Source organism: Amblyomma americanum, chromosome 10 (assembly GCF_052857255.1).
Source record: "Amblyomma americanum isolate KBUSLIRL-KWMA chromosome 10, ASM5285725v1, whole genome shotgun sequence".
NCBI classification, from domain to species: domain Eukaryota; kingdom Metazoa; phylum Arthropoda; class Arachnida; order Ixodida; family Ixodidae; genus Amblyomma; species Amblyomma americanum.
The window spans coordinates 513948-530402 of NC_135506.1; the positions used below are offsets into that span (position 1 = coordinate 513948).

A 16455-nucleotide genomic window follows, 5' to 3' on the forward strand; every position below is an offset into this window, starting at 1 on the left:
TCATCCTTTATGTTCTTAATGAAAAAAAAAAGCCTCAGCAAGCTCATGTGCCATCGGTCACTACTACGCCTCAAAATTTTTGTTCTTCCCAGCAAAGGGCATGCACCGCAGTGCAAGAGCAGATTGGACCCTTTTCTGGTCTTTACGAAGAGCTGGTGCTCCCTTAGTCGTTTGTTTAAGCACCGGGCGATGTAAACTTTCCCACACGTCAGGGGAATTCCGTATACAACCCCAACCCCACCTCAGTCGTGGTCACAGTTGAGGAGAAACTCCTGCAGAGATTGATGGTCAGAGCATCCATCCCAAAAAGAACTCAGACCGGCGGTTGTACCCTATATTCGTAGGGTGTCTCACAACCTGAAGAATGTAGCCAATTGCTACCGTGTGCCGGTGGTATTTTCTGCCCCTGCAAGCTGGCCTCACTGTGCCCCCGGAGGAAGGCGTGTGAGAGATTGCACGAAGCGCCACGCCACCCAGTTTGTTAGGTGGTCGGTCGGGGTCATATACGAAATCCCCAACCCTAAGCTACCCCAGCCAGGATAGCTTAGCATAGCCCAGCTGTCGCTGTAAAAGCCTACAACTCAATGGCTGTGAACTCGACCACCTACAAGCCCCACTTGCACAGAGGGAACAACTCTGATTCTTCATTCAGCACCTTTGGCCCTCGAGCAACAACCCCACAACATGGCTACGATGTGACACTTTCGAGCCCGAAACATCACATGAGTTTTATACGATATACACGCACGTGCAGGTCAGTGGCAGGAAGGTTTCCCATGTGACTGGCGGGACTCTGAGTCAAGCTTGAGAACAAAGCATCTGAGAGCAGCAAACTGGCAAGACACACGTGGAGTCGGTACCAGAGTGCTCAGCTGAGCTCATATACAAGTGAGATTTTTTTAACTCTGATCAGACCACAATAAATAAGTTGTTTAGAATTTTTCAGATAGCATCTGCTTACAGGTCGGATTGCATCAATAAGGTAAACAGAGATCCGCTTCTGCAAGGTGCCGACTATGCATACGTTGCCACACCGCCTTATCATGGAAAGATGACATGTGTGTAGTTCCTTCCACACATTAGATTTTCTAAATTTGAAAGGCTATAGTACTTAGAAACAATAAAGTGCAGAGCAAACGAAACAGTAACAACCATTCACAATTTAAAATTTCCAATGGATTTATACGGTTTAACGTCCCAGAGCAACTCAGGCTATGACAGATGCTGCAGTGGATAATTTCCACCACCTGGGGTTATTTAAAGAGCACCGACATCGCACAGTACATGGGCCTCTAGCATTTCGCCGCCATCGAAATGAGACTGCTGCGGCTGGAAAATTTCAAGTAGCCACACACAACTAATATGAGTGAACACACTCCCAATATGTCTTTTTCACGGTCATTCTGCTCATAAGCAGCTCTCCTCTCCTGCCATGCTCCACTGCTTGAAAACAAACCGCTAGCATGTGCCACACATGTGCAGTTCATGTTGCAGCGATGAGCAATTCCATTCTCTCAAGGGCACAGTGCACCACCAATTTCAACCTCTCAGCTGGTCTTACCACTTTCTATACAATTCAAAGCATCTGAGAGTCTGGCCTAAAAGATAACACATACCCAGGAGAGATTGCAAAGGATCTGTTAGCTACTAGTTTTGGGTGCAAAAAGAAAAGACCAGGAAATGCTGGCAAAGGAGATTCAAATTGCTACCTTGCGCATCTAAAGGAGCCACAGAACAGGTGAGAATGAGTGCTTTCATTTGTGTTCAAATCCGGTGTCATAAATTGCCCCTATTGTTCCAAGGTGACGCTGCTTAGATGGAAGTTTGGGTAATGTACTTTGAGAGAATGGAATCATGTTCAAGCAATAGCTGCATATAAGCAGTTGGTGCATCAAATAAGTGGACCACACCTGTAGTGGCCACAGCAGCACACATGTGCATTCCTTTTCAGTTTTTTGTGCAACGCATGATGCAGCAGAGAGGGTGCCACACCCTGTAGAAAAGGCGTAGTTGCAGCAGTGATAGCTCAGTGTTGAGAGCATGTTCAATCATAGGCTTCATTGTGAGAACATTCTTCAAAGTCGACTAACTACAAGAGCTGCCATCAAAACATGCAAGTTTCACGCACCTTTTCCTTCCTAATAGCCAGGACATCTTCCACCTCATACTCTGCAACAGAGAGTCAATCAGCAGATCATCACAAGGGCATGCAGCAAGCAATATTTCTTTTCCTGTGAGCACACAAGGAGCAGCGCCAAATGAGGCCGCCAAAAGTGAAAATGCGAGATGTCCGAACCACTCCAGAGGCCCTACGCTTGATTACCATGACACATATCTGAGGTAATATTCACTGACAGCTCTCCTTGCCCCGCACATTCCCCTTTGCACATGAGAACCGATGTCAAATGCATATTAAGGTGGGTCGGCTGTATTAGTTCAGAGGTCACTGTACAACACCAATGCAATGCAATCATTACTAGCAGAAAGGCAGCTTCCAAAAGAATTTGAGGAAAAGTGATTCATTCTCACTGGCGCCTATTTGTAACTATAGCAGGATAGGGTTCCCAGCACATAAACCAGTACTCTGTGGCATTTCACAAAGGAGAGCTTTCAAGCCTTTTCATTGTGTTCTTTGCGTTAATGATATAGTGCACATTGACGACAGCCCTAAACATGTCATTTACACAGCAACATTTGTCTACAGCAAGCGCCTGTCACCTGTGCCACTCCTTTGTGTGGGAACAATAATTCTAGGAAGGCAACGTTCCTGGCATTCCCAGCCCCTCCTCTCTGCTTCTTCGCTCTTTTTGGTAAATAAATCAGTCCACTGTCAACATGTGCCTCCTTACGCCTCTCAGCCAGGCCAAGCTACTGCTAGATGTCCGTTTTACCTGCTAGCTCAAGTAATGACTTGGAAAACTGAATCAATCAAACGTTAAGAAAATACTTAAGCAGCTAATACTCACCTGAAAATTAACATTAGCAAAACTAAAGCAACTGCATTTCACAAGCATTTTGAACTAGAAATACAGGAAAAGTTCCAGCCAAAGTACTCGCAATTCATGTACATTTCAAGCATTCTGAATAGACCATGACTGAGTTAAATAATACCAAAACAGAAGTAGTGAAGCCTTCAAAATTCGTTACTTGTTTACTTATCTCATTTGTTGCTATGATCATACCGAAGAATTTCCTTGCATTCTAAGGTTATTATCTGTAGGTCCTACACAATGCTATGTTTTACGATAAAGCAGTGAGTGTAATTTAAGCCTTTTTTTATTAATGTGGATCTATAGTTAAACGACATTTCCTGTAGTTATGGATGAATTTTAGTTGAATAATGTTGTGTATTTAACCCATTCTCTACATAACAATGAAGAAAATTGTACCATAATTACCAATTTTTTTTTTCATAGCTCATAAAGCTTTCTTTCCTGAGTAAAACGGCCTCATTGTTTCAATTCAGTAGGGTTTCTGTATTTCATAAATTGCGGCAAAAAAACTGTTTGAAAAAGGCTTCACTGCTTAGCGATAGTGTCTTGAGGAAAAGCATCTTGAAGGACTCTATGCACTACGAAAACAAGAATACGAAGGAAAAATAATCTAAACAGTACAAAAAGCATGCACATAAATAGTGGCTACTTTTTCACTCATTGGTCACATAGGTATCAGTTATCATTGGTCACATCGGTACAAAATCTCCCGACGACTATGCTCGTCAGCTTTAGGGGGAAGGGTCAAGAAAGGCCTGCAATGTGGAAAAGATATGACATATGCTACAAGCAACATGTATGATCATTTCTGCCAGATTAATATAGAGTTTATATTTTCTGCTGTTTTCATTGCCCCCAAGAGCGTTTTTTCAATGTTAATTCAAGAATAAAATGAAAATTTTTGACTATCATGTGCATTGATGTGGAATAAAGCTGTGGCAATTAATGCACAAACTGCAATGTAATTGATCTGCTCACCCCACAACATATTTTCCACACTGCAGGCATGCAGCATTTTGCAAGTCCTACTACTTTGCACAGCTAGGAATTGGACTTCTTGGTTTAAACTGGAAGAAAAGAAACGATAAAAGTACACTGATTTCAGTCATCGCATTTCGGTTTTAACCGAAAATGGTCAATTTTCCTGACGTTCAAGCCACAGCTAGCTGGCTGTTCAGCACAAGCTACACCAAGCTAGAGTTGAAATTTTTGTAAATGGTAGAAATTTATCGAATCATTTTTATGATCTGCCGCAAAGACAGCTCACATTCGTTCGAGCTCATGGGCAAAAGGATTAGCCATCTGAGCAGTGTTGTGCATCGCGAATCTCACACCAGGAAAGTTGCAGCATTAAGTTCAAAGCTGTCTATTATCTCAAACAAAACAACCTCTTCACACTGAGCTCCCTATGATGGTTTTCTATCAGCCTGTCACCGATGTTGGGCAGTATTAGCACCATATTTCGCCATTTCTCGAGAGTACTGACATCATTAGAGAGAGGAGCCAAAAGCTCAAAGAACTTGTGTAATCTAGAATATTTGGAAAACTCCTCAGAAAGACAGACTTTCTATAGGAGGCATCTGCCTCATTACTCGAGGTTATGAAGGCGCTTCAGTAGGAGAACCTTGCATATATGATATCACAACCTCATAGTGGCACAAGATATGACATCCCGCAGAAGGCCGGTGAAGAGTGGACAACATGGTAAGATGAACACCTAGGATTGTAGCTCGCAGCTTTTGTGCATTGTTCTACGCGGTGGTCAAACAAGTTCCTTAAGAAAATACCGCGGAACAGCCACTATGCCCCAAGATATAGAAATCTCGAACCCCTGATTTTTTGGACATGCAAGATTACTCAGACTTTTTCGCGGCACCGCGACATGGCCCATAGAGCAAGCCAATGTATAAGAGCGCCTGAAATTTCAGATGCACCGCAACTGACAACTCGATTTTTCGGACCTCATTCGCACTCGTCGCCAATACCCAAGCCATTATACAATGTGCACAGTGGAACCTCATTAATTCAAACTGCAGGAGAGATCGAAAACTTGATCAAACAAAACAAAATTCAAGCTTAAAGGGAGCCTCTTAACTTGCGATGCTGAAATTCTCCACAAGTCGGTACATTGCGCCCGCGTGGTTTCGAATTCGTACTGTTCTTAAACGTCTTCTGCCGCATGAACTTGAATAGCAGTCAGAATTCGCGGAACTGAACTGTGCTGACCGAGTCTTTCATCTCGAATACGGGGAGAGGTAGCAGCGAAGCGCGTGGGAGGCTTACGGCTTCACGGAAGCAGCGAGCGCGGGAGGAAACGGTGGCGCATTTCGAAGCGAGGTCAGCATACCCGCGGCATGACGCACCGCAACCCTGACCTTTCTATCGTAAAACCGTAAACATCTGGGTTTTGGTGACAGGCAAGACATCTCTCAATATACGCAAGCCACCGCAGGGTGCATGTCGCCAGATACGATGCCGATTTTGGCTCTAGTCACTAGGCCTAATGACGAAGGCCAACGCCGGCGGAACGCTGGCTTCGGCTGTTTCTCGGTTCTTATTGTTTCGCCATCTTCGCATTCTCATTCCCGGCCCATCGTACTACGGGCACAGCGCAGTTCCCACAGCGGCGTGTTCGCTTTCCCATTTAGACTTTGGCCCAACCCGTGCAATCATCAGCGACATGACGAGGGCAGCACAACCAGGCCAAGCTCGCGAAAGTGGTCACCGCCTGTCATCTGTGCACATGTCGCGCAGTGAAATTTAGCCATGAGGAGCTTTAGAATGTGTGCAATACAAATGACCCCTTCCTCCGGCATATTGATAATTAATAAGTTTGTGATATTTTCGGTGACATCTGATTTTCCGGACAGGCTGGATTTTCGGTCATTTTCGCGGTCCCTAGAGAGTCCAAAAAATCGGTCGTCGATTGCATATCACTTTTGATCACTGTGAAAAATGTGTTACTTATAGAGGATTTTGTGCACTGTGACTAGATGAACACACTCGCAGTGCAGTCTGAAGAACCTTAAGCCAGAGGTCAAAACCTCACATCATACAGGGTCAGTGCTGTCATCAACGCTACGTTGTTTAAAAGATAACTTGCGTGCGACTACCCCATTTCATCCTGAGCATCTTTGAACATCTCAAGCAATAATGTTCAAAAGCTGGGAGCCCTCCACTACGGCACCTCTTTCTTCTCTCAGTCCCTCCTTTATCCTTTCCCTTATAGAGCGCAGTTCAGGTGTCCGCCAAAATGCCAGACAGATACTGCGTCATTTCCTTTACCCAAAAACCAATTTTCAATTTTTCTCTCAACGCAAGCATGCTAACACAACTGAGTCAACAAGGTCGCCAATCAAGCACAACGTGTTTACCAGGGAGCTAAAAAAACTGAGTGATATGCACCTATTACAGGGTTTCTACCAAGTTGAAGCTTCCAAATTAACTGAGCGACACAGCACTTCGTTTTATGTGAAAACAAGCTGACACAAAGCCGCCTGATAGTATCACTGTCCAGTAAGCATGTTAAAAAATAAAAACGATTGAATCCTGTTTGAATAGTAAGGAGTAATGTTAATTTCATTTAAAAAAAGGGGCGAGATTAGCAAAATGCATAACAAATCGAATATCTTTGAAAAAATGCTAAAACAAACTGCAAATCGAATTGAACATCTTCAAATACGAACTAAAAGGAAGATGCATGCGGAAACAAATATTTTCAAATGTGAGATATTTCTATCTACTGACAGTAACCGCAATGGTGTGGGACCTGAACTGTAGCATCACAAGTGCGATTCTCTCTCAGCAAGTCTATTCAGACGAACTGCAGATCATAGAAGCCTTAGTTTGTATAAGTGAAAGAGCGACAAACCTCAAAGTAACATTGGAACCTCAAGTTCGTGCACAACGCTTCAGTGTTGTTTCACTGCTTTAGAGAGTTTATTTTCATTTGGATGAGGGACACTTGCATCTTGGCGTCAGCCAACACTGTTTTTTCAGCTCAAGCTCTTTCCCAGAAGCGGCGGTACGCTTCCTTTCCTGTTCCTTCCTCAGTGCATCGGCCCTTTCTGCTCTTGTCCTCTCCAGCTCCTCTTTCCACCGTGAGTTCGCCCCATGGGCCATTTGGAGCATCCTCTTCGTCAGCTGAGCGTTGGCAACTCCTCCTGCCGACATTACGGCGTCATACACGATTCGCTTGGCGACCAAAGATTGCTCCTTCTGATTTTCAATAAGGCATTCCTTGTTAATAGAAAATCCCCACTCGACAGACATATTTCCGAGTGGAAGAGACAGAATCACCTTCACAAATGTGAACAGTTCTTTGTCCGAACCACAGACGCCTGCCCAAAGGGCATCCAGCCGATGCGTGCTCTTATTGAAAGTTTTCAATGCCACTTGCGTCGAGGCTAGGGAGCATACATACTTGTAGGACCGCATCACCTGGTCAGCTTCTGTTCCTATCATCCATTGGTGCTCCGTTAGAACATCAAGTGCATCATTTAGACGCCGTTCCCCCGAGATCGAGAATCAGCGCGCACACGGGATCCAAAGATGATGGTCCACTCGCCAGCTTGAACTTCAACGGTGACCTTTCCGCGATCTTTTGGCGCAGTCCCTTCTGAACCCTAGGATAGCTGAATCTGAAAGTTCGGGGCCTTTCGGAGAGCATTCTTCATAGCAAACCCAAGGTCAACCTTGGGCATCGCAACTATGTTCGCAGTAAGGTCCATGTCCACTTTGATCAACTTCAACGGACTGTCCGCTGCCATTATTACTTCTTTCTTTACTATTCTACTCATTAGTGATCGTAGAAGGTTCTCCAATGCTGCGCCAAGAAATGGAATCATAGGCGAATCGGTCTGGAACTGAGCCAGGAACGGCTGCAGTTCCTCCGCGGTGCCAAGCATAAAGGTTAGCTTTGCAGACAGCAGAGGATCGCGAATGGCTGTTTCGACCACGCAGTAACTGGAGCTGGTCGGTCGGTTGTTCTCGTTTCGACACGACTCGACGTACATTTTCAGATACGGCAGAATCTCAATAGCTCTTGAAATTACATGATCATTTTCAAGCCACCGCATAGCGCAAAACTTTACAGGGTAAATGTTGCTCTCGGTTATGCGTGCGTATTCAGCGCGTCGGGCAGGTAATCATTTGAATAAGTTGTACAAAGCACGAAGAAAATCCCTGAGTTGCCAACCTGTTGGCGCATGTTCGGTTTTGAAAGCACCGTTCACATGAAGGCCACAGCTACCAACTTCGAGAATACAACGACCGTCGCTGGATTCCCTAAGTTCTTGTTTGATCTCACGGAGAAATTTTATATTTACATTTGGCCCATCCATTCAGATCTGAAGAATTTTTGGTCGGGGGAGTCCATCTGTGGAAGTTTTAAAAGTGGACACCAATTCTTCCGCCCACTTTCCCCCCAGAAAGCATGACGTCAAGTAGCGAGTTTTCACACTCTGCTCTGCATCCGACCAAAAGCGAACCAACATGTCCATTTGCTCTTTTTGTGCAACTTTGTTTTAACAATTCGTCAAACGCCAGGACGAGGTGGGAGGCTTGGCTTACTTCGGACATGAGGTTCTTCTTGAAGAAAGGCACGGGGCCATAGACAAAAGCATATCCTACCTTGTTTTTGCCAAGCTGCATTTTCTTGGCTGTAGCTGATGATCGGACCAAAGGGAACAGAGAAGCCAATGCCGCGGCAGCACTAAGTGATGTGTGCGTCATAACAGCGTTTAGGTACCACATCACTTTAGGATTCATGACCTCAAAGTCACGCTGAAAGATATCCTTTGCTCTACGATCAGTTGGACGTCCGTCGCAGTAGTTGAAGCACTTGAAGGATGCGTAGAAATTGACAGAACTGGCCCGGCATTGGTCATAACGGTGGTCGGCGGTGTCAAAAATGAGGCTACAGAGGGTGTCCCGGCTCCGGTAATGGCCAGTCGGTGCTTCTTACTTTCAGCATGACTTATCACTGCTCTTCTTCCCATGTTGCTGAGCGAAAACTGCTTTCTGCATAGCGCACAGTAAGCTCTGTTCGGGTTACTTTCGACGAGCCTAATTCAGGCTGCAAACTCTCAATGTCTCGCATTCGTCCAGTCCTGGATGAAAGTGCACTTGAAGGCCGTGATGCTTGACATGTTGCACGCAGCTTGCCTGCGGCACCACAGCAGTCATTAAAGCTAAGTCTGTTCAAAACGGCGCAGCTAAGTACGGACAGAATTTGTTGCTTTGCTAGCATCGGCCAATCGCGAAAAGGCACGAAACTATTTCCCTTTCTCCCAAAGCTGCGCTGCCTGCATCGCGTGCGTGCACCCCCTGTGGCAGAAATGGACGCTTCCATCAAGGAGATGTGCAGGGAGGAAGAGTTCATTTGGGACCATCGCAAGTTCTCACGTCTTCTGCCGCCTTGTTGGAGCCATCCACTCGGAAACGCAGGAAAACAAGGGGAGGCCGCTGGCCGTCGAACAGTACACGTGCGAACCGTAGGAAGCGCGCGCTCTGCTGTCGGCCATAGCGCCGGGAAGCGCGGGAATGTGTCCGCTTTCGGCGTAGTACGCTTCAAAATTGCAAGCGCCGCTGGCGCTGCAAAGCTTTTTGCAGCCTTGCTCGGATGCTCACTTGACAGCACAACGTTGGAGGCCAGCGGTCGCTGAGGAGAGGACGCGTAACACCGCACTGGACAATCCATGCAATGCCAGTCCGCATTCTTTACACGAGGCAGCATTATCGCGACCTTAGTTCGTTTTATGTATAACTGCAGCTAATTTTCCCTGATACAAGCACAAATCCCCCGAGTTTTTCCAGGTTATCCAAATTCCCTGAGAATTCCCGGCTTTCCCAGTTGGTAGACACCCTGCATTGCACCCCTTCGTAGACTTTCTTTTTTTTTTGCCAATAATTACTGCTCTTAGTGCTTGCATTGTATGACTGGCCGGAAAGCACCGACTTCCCCCAGAAAAATAAGCACCAAAAATTACACAGCCTAGATACAAATGTGCTCTAAAAGCTTACAGCACACTGATGTTAGTGCTAATAGCCCGACAGTGGGCAGACACAAAAAAACTATTTCTGGAAGTGAGTTTTAGACCTTGCTGGGTCCCTGGGCCACTGCGCGGTCCCGCACTGCATCGTGTAGGTCATGTTGGGACATGACGTCGGCAGCCCGAGTCACCGCAGCAAACTGCGATGTCGGGTCTGCAGACGTGAGCAGGACCTCCCAGCCCTCCCAGCTCGAGATGGCGTGCTGTCCCTGCGGGGGAGGGTCAGCAGGGCAGCCGAAAAGGATGTGGGAGACTGTAGCGTGAGGGTCACCGCATAGGGAGCATGCAGGGGACGTGCCACAATAGTGGGATAACAGCTGAGGGGATGACAGAGAGCGGGTCTGGAGGCGTCTGAAGAGGATCTGTTGGGAGTGCATAAGAGGGGTGCGGAGGAGGGTAAGTCCGACGGTACAGATAGGGTATTTGCGTGAGCTCTCCAAAGGTGTGCGCCTGCCCCCTCGAGAATCCTGGATCGAGACTGTTCTGAGCCCGGCAAATGAAACCTCGGGCCAATTTATCAGCAGCCTCGTTTCCAGGGTTTCCAGAGTGAGCCGGCACCCACTGCAGCTCTACCCTGCGTGGTAAATTTTGGGTAGGGGTGTTCAACAATTGCCAGGCAGGGGTGTGAACCCTGCCCCTGGCAAAGTTGGACAGAGCCGTTTTGGAGTCGCTGAAGATGTATTGGGCGTCCGAATGTGCAAAGGCTAGGGCAATGGCGGTCTCCTCTACCTCCTCGGGCGCAGAGCCCGAGGGAAGACGGTGAGTTAAGGTGTGGGGTAGGGCTTGATTGTAGGCAACTACTACTGCTTCATGTGCTGTACATTCGGCGAAAACCCAAATGGCATCGTGGGCTTGCCCGTAATACTTATGGAGGGCATTAGAGCAAGCTATGCGGCGAGGGATACGATACTAGGGATGGACGTTTCGAGGAAAGGGTTTCACGAGAGGTGTATAGATGTGCCGAGGGATGGCTATAAGGATTGACTGGTTAGCGGGTACGTTGATGCAAAGGGAGGAGAGTATATGGCAGCCAGTGGCGCTCGCGGCAAGTATAACGTACTGTGTCTGAAGGTGCGCGTCAACTATTTCCAGTGGAAACACTAGTGATGTCTCCATCCTTAAAAACTGCGGTAGCCCTACCAATCTTCAATCATTAGGAAACTTAGCTGTGATCAATGATTTCTTAAAAATTATGAAGAGATATCTAGCTAGCCATTCTGTGTACCTCTTTAGGAATTAATTCAGTATTTCCTCTGGACCTGTAGCCTTTGAAGTGTTTAGCTTCAGCAGTGAAGTCCGAATTCCCCGCTGCCACTTGCAATTTGTTCAATTCTGATAAATTATCATGAGACATGAAATGTGTCGGTTCTCCATCATCCACAGTAAGAACACTCACAAAAAACCTGTTAAAAGCCTTTTCAATAGTAGTCTTATCCTCGATGAGGCCCTGCTGTGTGTTTATTTTGATTATTGATGTTTTGGTTGCCGACAAGTGCCTCCAAAACTTGTGGGAGGATTCACGAAAATATTTACTCACCATGGTGTTGTAAAACTATCTTTTGATGCCTTAATCATTGACTTCAATCTTTTACTTAATGTTGGTAAGGCATCTGGTAGTGCAGGATCCAGTGATTGCCATAGCATGCTTTATGACTGGACCCTTTTCTCTTTAGTTGAACAATTTTTCTCGTAATCCATGGATTGTAGACACATTTTCTCTTACATTTCAAAAGTAGATATAGCGTTGCACACAACTATTTCTATTGCAGCTCCTTTTTTCAAATTAGTCATAACAGTAACTTAATTTGTATTCAAGACCCTGTGATATGTGACGTGTTTTTGCACACTAGGGAGTGGGCCCAACTGCAAGGTTACACGAACTAAGGAATGATCACAAATCGCAGGGAAGAACAGAAATATGCTGCCTCATGAAATCAGAGGCAGCCAAGATACTACAGCCAGACACAACTCAAGAACTGAAGAGGCCCTCCAACCAAAGGGAGTGGATCGAGTTCCATGACACTGTGGTTAATCCGATTAAGTCATTGGCCTGCAATGTCAAGCCAGCAGGTCCAATGGGATTAACCATGACATCAAGAAAAGCGGTTGAGGGCCTCCTTTGAAGGGGTTCAATTTTTGAGGAAAGGAAATGGCGCAGTAACTGCCTCACATACACAGTTCCGCGTAAATAAGAGATAAAGGAGGGAGTCAAAGAAGAAGGGCATTTACCCCTTCGTCCTGAGTTTATCCTACTACAGCGACAAAGAACCAGTGCATAAGAAGCAATCCTTCAATTTCATTGTCAGCAAAAGAGCTTGCCTATCTGTCACAAAATTCCCGATTGCAGAGATGAAACTCTAGCTTTCTGCCATGTAAATCGTTCTTCCTGTTTCTTGAGCCAGTTGTATTCTTTTTTCATAGCTGTTTGGTTATATGTTCTTCACCTACTGTTCATGGCATTATGCTTGGCTTTTAGGACGCTTCTCTCTTAGTTTTTTGGCATGTTCCTTGTTGGCCTTTGACCTTTTATGAGTTTTAGTTTCGAGCATCATGATTTCAATATTTGTATATTTTTTGCAGTTTCTTGTTAGCCCTCCTTTGCAGTCTTTGGCTTTCCCCCCCTTTTTTCTGTATTTTTTTTCTGTATTTTCTGATATAATGTTTCATATCCAATAGATCTTGCCTAGCTTTTTCAGTCATGTGTCGTGATAATAAATCGTAAACATGTGCCCCCCCCCCCCACCCCCCTTTCTTTTTAAACAAGAGTTGAAAGTTCAGCACTGCCATTCGTGTTGTCCTTATTCTGTCTAGTCCGTGTGCTGAGTCATCAAAATCTTTGATCTGTTTTTCAGTGAACTTGACAACTATGTGAAGTCACAGCAAAGCTAACAGACGTCTGGTCACCTGCAACTTCACCTGAACGTGTCCAATGCCACTGCTTCATTCAATAGACATGCACTAAAAAAGTAATACTAGGAAAAAAAAAATTCTCCGCCAACACTGCCTCAGTGTTCGACTTAAGAGCGTTGGCAATGAGAGCTTCATGTGCTTACATCAGTGTGCTCAGCAAACGTGAAGACCAAATCCAACATCCGCGGATGTTCCGGAAACATCCCTTCTGACACAAGCAGTGCCATCTACCTCATGGATTTTGCACTACTATTGTGATTTACAGCCACCTTCGCTATATCCAGTATATTTCCTTGTTATATCAGTTAATAAATTTTAAAAACCAGTGCATCCCAACACAACAAATCATCTGACACCACCCGGAACCTCCTGCAACAAACGGTTCAGCCGTAATGGCCATCTGAAGATCCTCAGAATGCACGGCTTGGGGGCGGAAAGGTCGTCGTTGTGAATTCCACACCTAATTTGTGCTTCATCTCAATTAGTAATTTTATCCTCAGGGACATGCCAAGTCATTTGTCACCACTTCGAACATTCTGCGTCCAACGGGTGGCCCCCAAATTTTATGCAGTTGGTAGTCCGGGGGGGGGGGGTCGCTTTGATGGCTGCTATGCGGGCACATATGTAACGGATCGGATCGAAAGCATAGGCATCAAATGAGGTCCAAGCACCCACTGTTGCTATGTGATACAGTGTGGTCACGTGGTAACTGTTTTGGTCAATTTGACCTTCATTGCAGATCGACTCATCCTTGACAAACGTAAGCAGTAAGAGCTCCTAAAACTGCTTCAGAAAATTTGTGAAGCATAGGAACTTCACATGGAATTCCAAGCACGTGATAGAGGTGATGGCAAGAACTTGGGGTGGACAAACTAAAGAGGCCATTAACAGTCCTTGAAACCAAAGAAAAAATATGAAAGCTGAAATTTCTTTTGTCATTCACAGCAGACTAAAAAAAAATGTTGACAGCTGACCCTTTACGGAAACCAACAGACTGAAAGAGAAGAAACAATATGCAAGCTGAATGCACAACCTTCACATGTCATGTACCATGCACTTTTACTTCTCAAATACAAAAAGGAAAACTAAGATTAGAACCTACCTCTCTGATTTCAGATACTGTTCACAACATGGGTTCGCACTTTGAAATAAATCAATATAAACTGCGATGACAGGTCTAGACAGGCAAGCACCCCGAGAAGCATAATCTGAAGGGTAGCACAAATGGTTTTGTTTCACTTTTCACCGTTAGCACAGCCGGCTGCCTCTTGGCACCCTGAACAGGAGTGGGTGAATGATTCAAAATAAACTACTGGCTAGATACAGCGGAACTAGTGGAGCACTCGGACTAGAAAGATACGACTCGGCACTTGAGTCACTGAGATAGGTTCCTTGAGTTTTTGTTAACCGGCCGACCACAGCCTGCAACGGCACTCTGATCAGCCAGCACACAAACTTCACATGCAATCCATGCCTTCCTCTAACATCTCTGTGTCAAGCATTTTGTGACCTACTGGCACTCACAAGCTTGGGAACAACGTGTGGGTAACCTTGACACGATTCAGCTGTAGCAAATCTGTAGTTTGAGCTAGTTAGCCATTACAAGATATAGTTGAAGAAATATGAACAGGCACAAAAAAAAAACAAGCCACTGTTTAATGTCAGGGCAAGGAAGCATAATGAGCAGGCAAAAAATGGATATGATAGCTACATGGCTTTGCACTGCCAAGGCTGGAGGATTTAGCGAAAGTTTGAATAGCAACAGAATCCACAAAAGCGTTTTTAATCAATGATAGAAGGTCAAAATGTGTCAGCAAGCCATCCCTGTCAGTCACTGATGAAGAGTTTGCCTTTATGAAATGGTCAGTGCACACACTTTGATTCTCGTTGTCAACTTCTCGGCACTTTTTTCTTGTACCTTACCCTCCTAGATGTCACCCTCTGTACTTCTTGTGTGTATGTGTATTGCCTAAAAGACGCACAACTGAATTGCGCATCTTTCTATCCGGGCGGCGTTACTCTTTCTTTGTGCTTTTCTCGGGAAAAGCGCTTTCGTAGGTCGTCAGACATGATGTGCTGCAGTGAATACTGTCGGATACCCCGAGTTCCTGTTGAATATTTGGCCTGAACGCTCGGCGAATCGAACCGGGGGTACGGCCACTAGCAGCTGCGAACTGTCGATACGCACGATGCAAGATGACGCCGCGACCGGGCCTCAGTTCATCTTACCTTGCGTGGAGGCTGACCCGTTACACTGCGCGCCGCAGTAGCCTGTTGCGGCAAAAATCTGCTCTTCGGTAAGCCGCTTGAGTATCACGCGTGGGCACTTGTCGAAAGTTATACTTCCGTCGCCTGGGGTACTACCTGCGGAATCGCGGGAGCACAAAGCAACTGTTAATCACTGCTCGGCGTGAGGACGCAAACAAACGGAGGAGCCCAAAATCGCCCAAGGCGACTGCAAGCTTTGAAAGAGCAGGTGAGACGCTCACCGGGCTCGTCGATGACGCTGTCGGCGGCTTTCTCGGGCCGTGGTGGTGGTGGCCGCTTCAACGGACTCGCTGTCGGCGAGCGGGGCCGCTTTATGCAGCCATTCAGAGTGGCGGCGTAGAATGCCGAGGGAGCGACACACCGCTGAATGACATCTGACTTCGCAGGCGAGATCATCGCCGAACTATTCTGGAAAGTCGGCCAATATGCCGCTCTGAAAAGAGAAGGCAAAGCGAATGCGCGCCCAGCAAAGGCGATGATAGCCGTCTAGAGGCACTGCACAAGTCAACTGCACCGACCGTTTGAAGCACTACCACGCCAACTGCCCGTTGTGCGTCGTAAGCGGTTTCGGCTAAAGCTGGACAAATCGACCTGGCCTGGACGATCAAATATTTTGTCAGGCGTTTTCTTTCTATTCTGAGCATTGAACTTGTCGAGTCTCCCTACAATTATGTAAGTAGTACCATAGTCCAAAACCTACTGAACTAGAGAGTAGAGACCTGCACACTTGGCGGGGCCCTACGAGACTGCGTGCGCTAACAACTTTCGTTAACTTTTTGGCCGTTAAGAGCGCTCAATTGACATGTTTGTCGATTGACACGTTGTGCATTGCGTGCGAAGAGGAGGAGGAAACGGCTGAACACTTGATACTTTTCTGTAATGGGCTTCACCCTACAGTAGAAAGGAGCGGGGCTGATTTACCCAAGGCATTGGGGTTTAAGGATAGTGAAGGGAAAGTGTATTTTAAGAGGTTAGAAGTAACCAAGCGAAGGTTATACGATTGGTGGCTAAAAGCAAGACAGGAGTAAAATTTCACAAGACACGGCTAGGTGGCGAGCCACCGCCTGATTTAAAGAGTTAAGCCGTATTCATCCATCCACCCATCCACCCATGTTTGTCATTATCAGCATCATCGTTTGCTTTTTTACAAATAATTTTTTGCCTCTTACTGTCTTCCTGTGCATTTGTCCTGTCTTATTCTAAAAATGAACGGCGCAAATATGACATTTCTT

The 16455-nt window shown here is 46.0% G+C and overlaps 1 protein-coding gene across 1 annotated transcript in view; it reads right to left on the reverse strand.

Annotated features, from left to right (window-relative positions):
• LOC144107181 (histone-lysine N-methyltransferase SUV39H2-like) overlaps positions 1-15973 on the reverse strand; it is a 133729-nt gene extending 117756 nt beyond the window's left edge. Inside the window, exons 1-3 of the mRNA XM_077640186.1 lie at positions 15445-15973; positions 15185-15319; positions 2129-2169 (exon numbers count right to left, since the gene is read on the reverse strand). Of these exons, the coding sequence (XP_077496312.1) occupies positions 2129-2169; positions 15185-15319; positions 15445-15619 (351 nt within the window). The 5' untranslated portion in view covers positions 15620-15973. The remainder of the gene's footprint in view (positions 1-2128; positions 2170-15184; positions 15320-15444) is intronic.
• Positions 15974-16455: the final 482 nt, after the last annotated feature.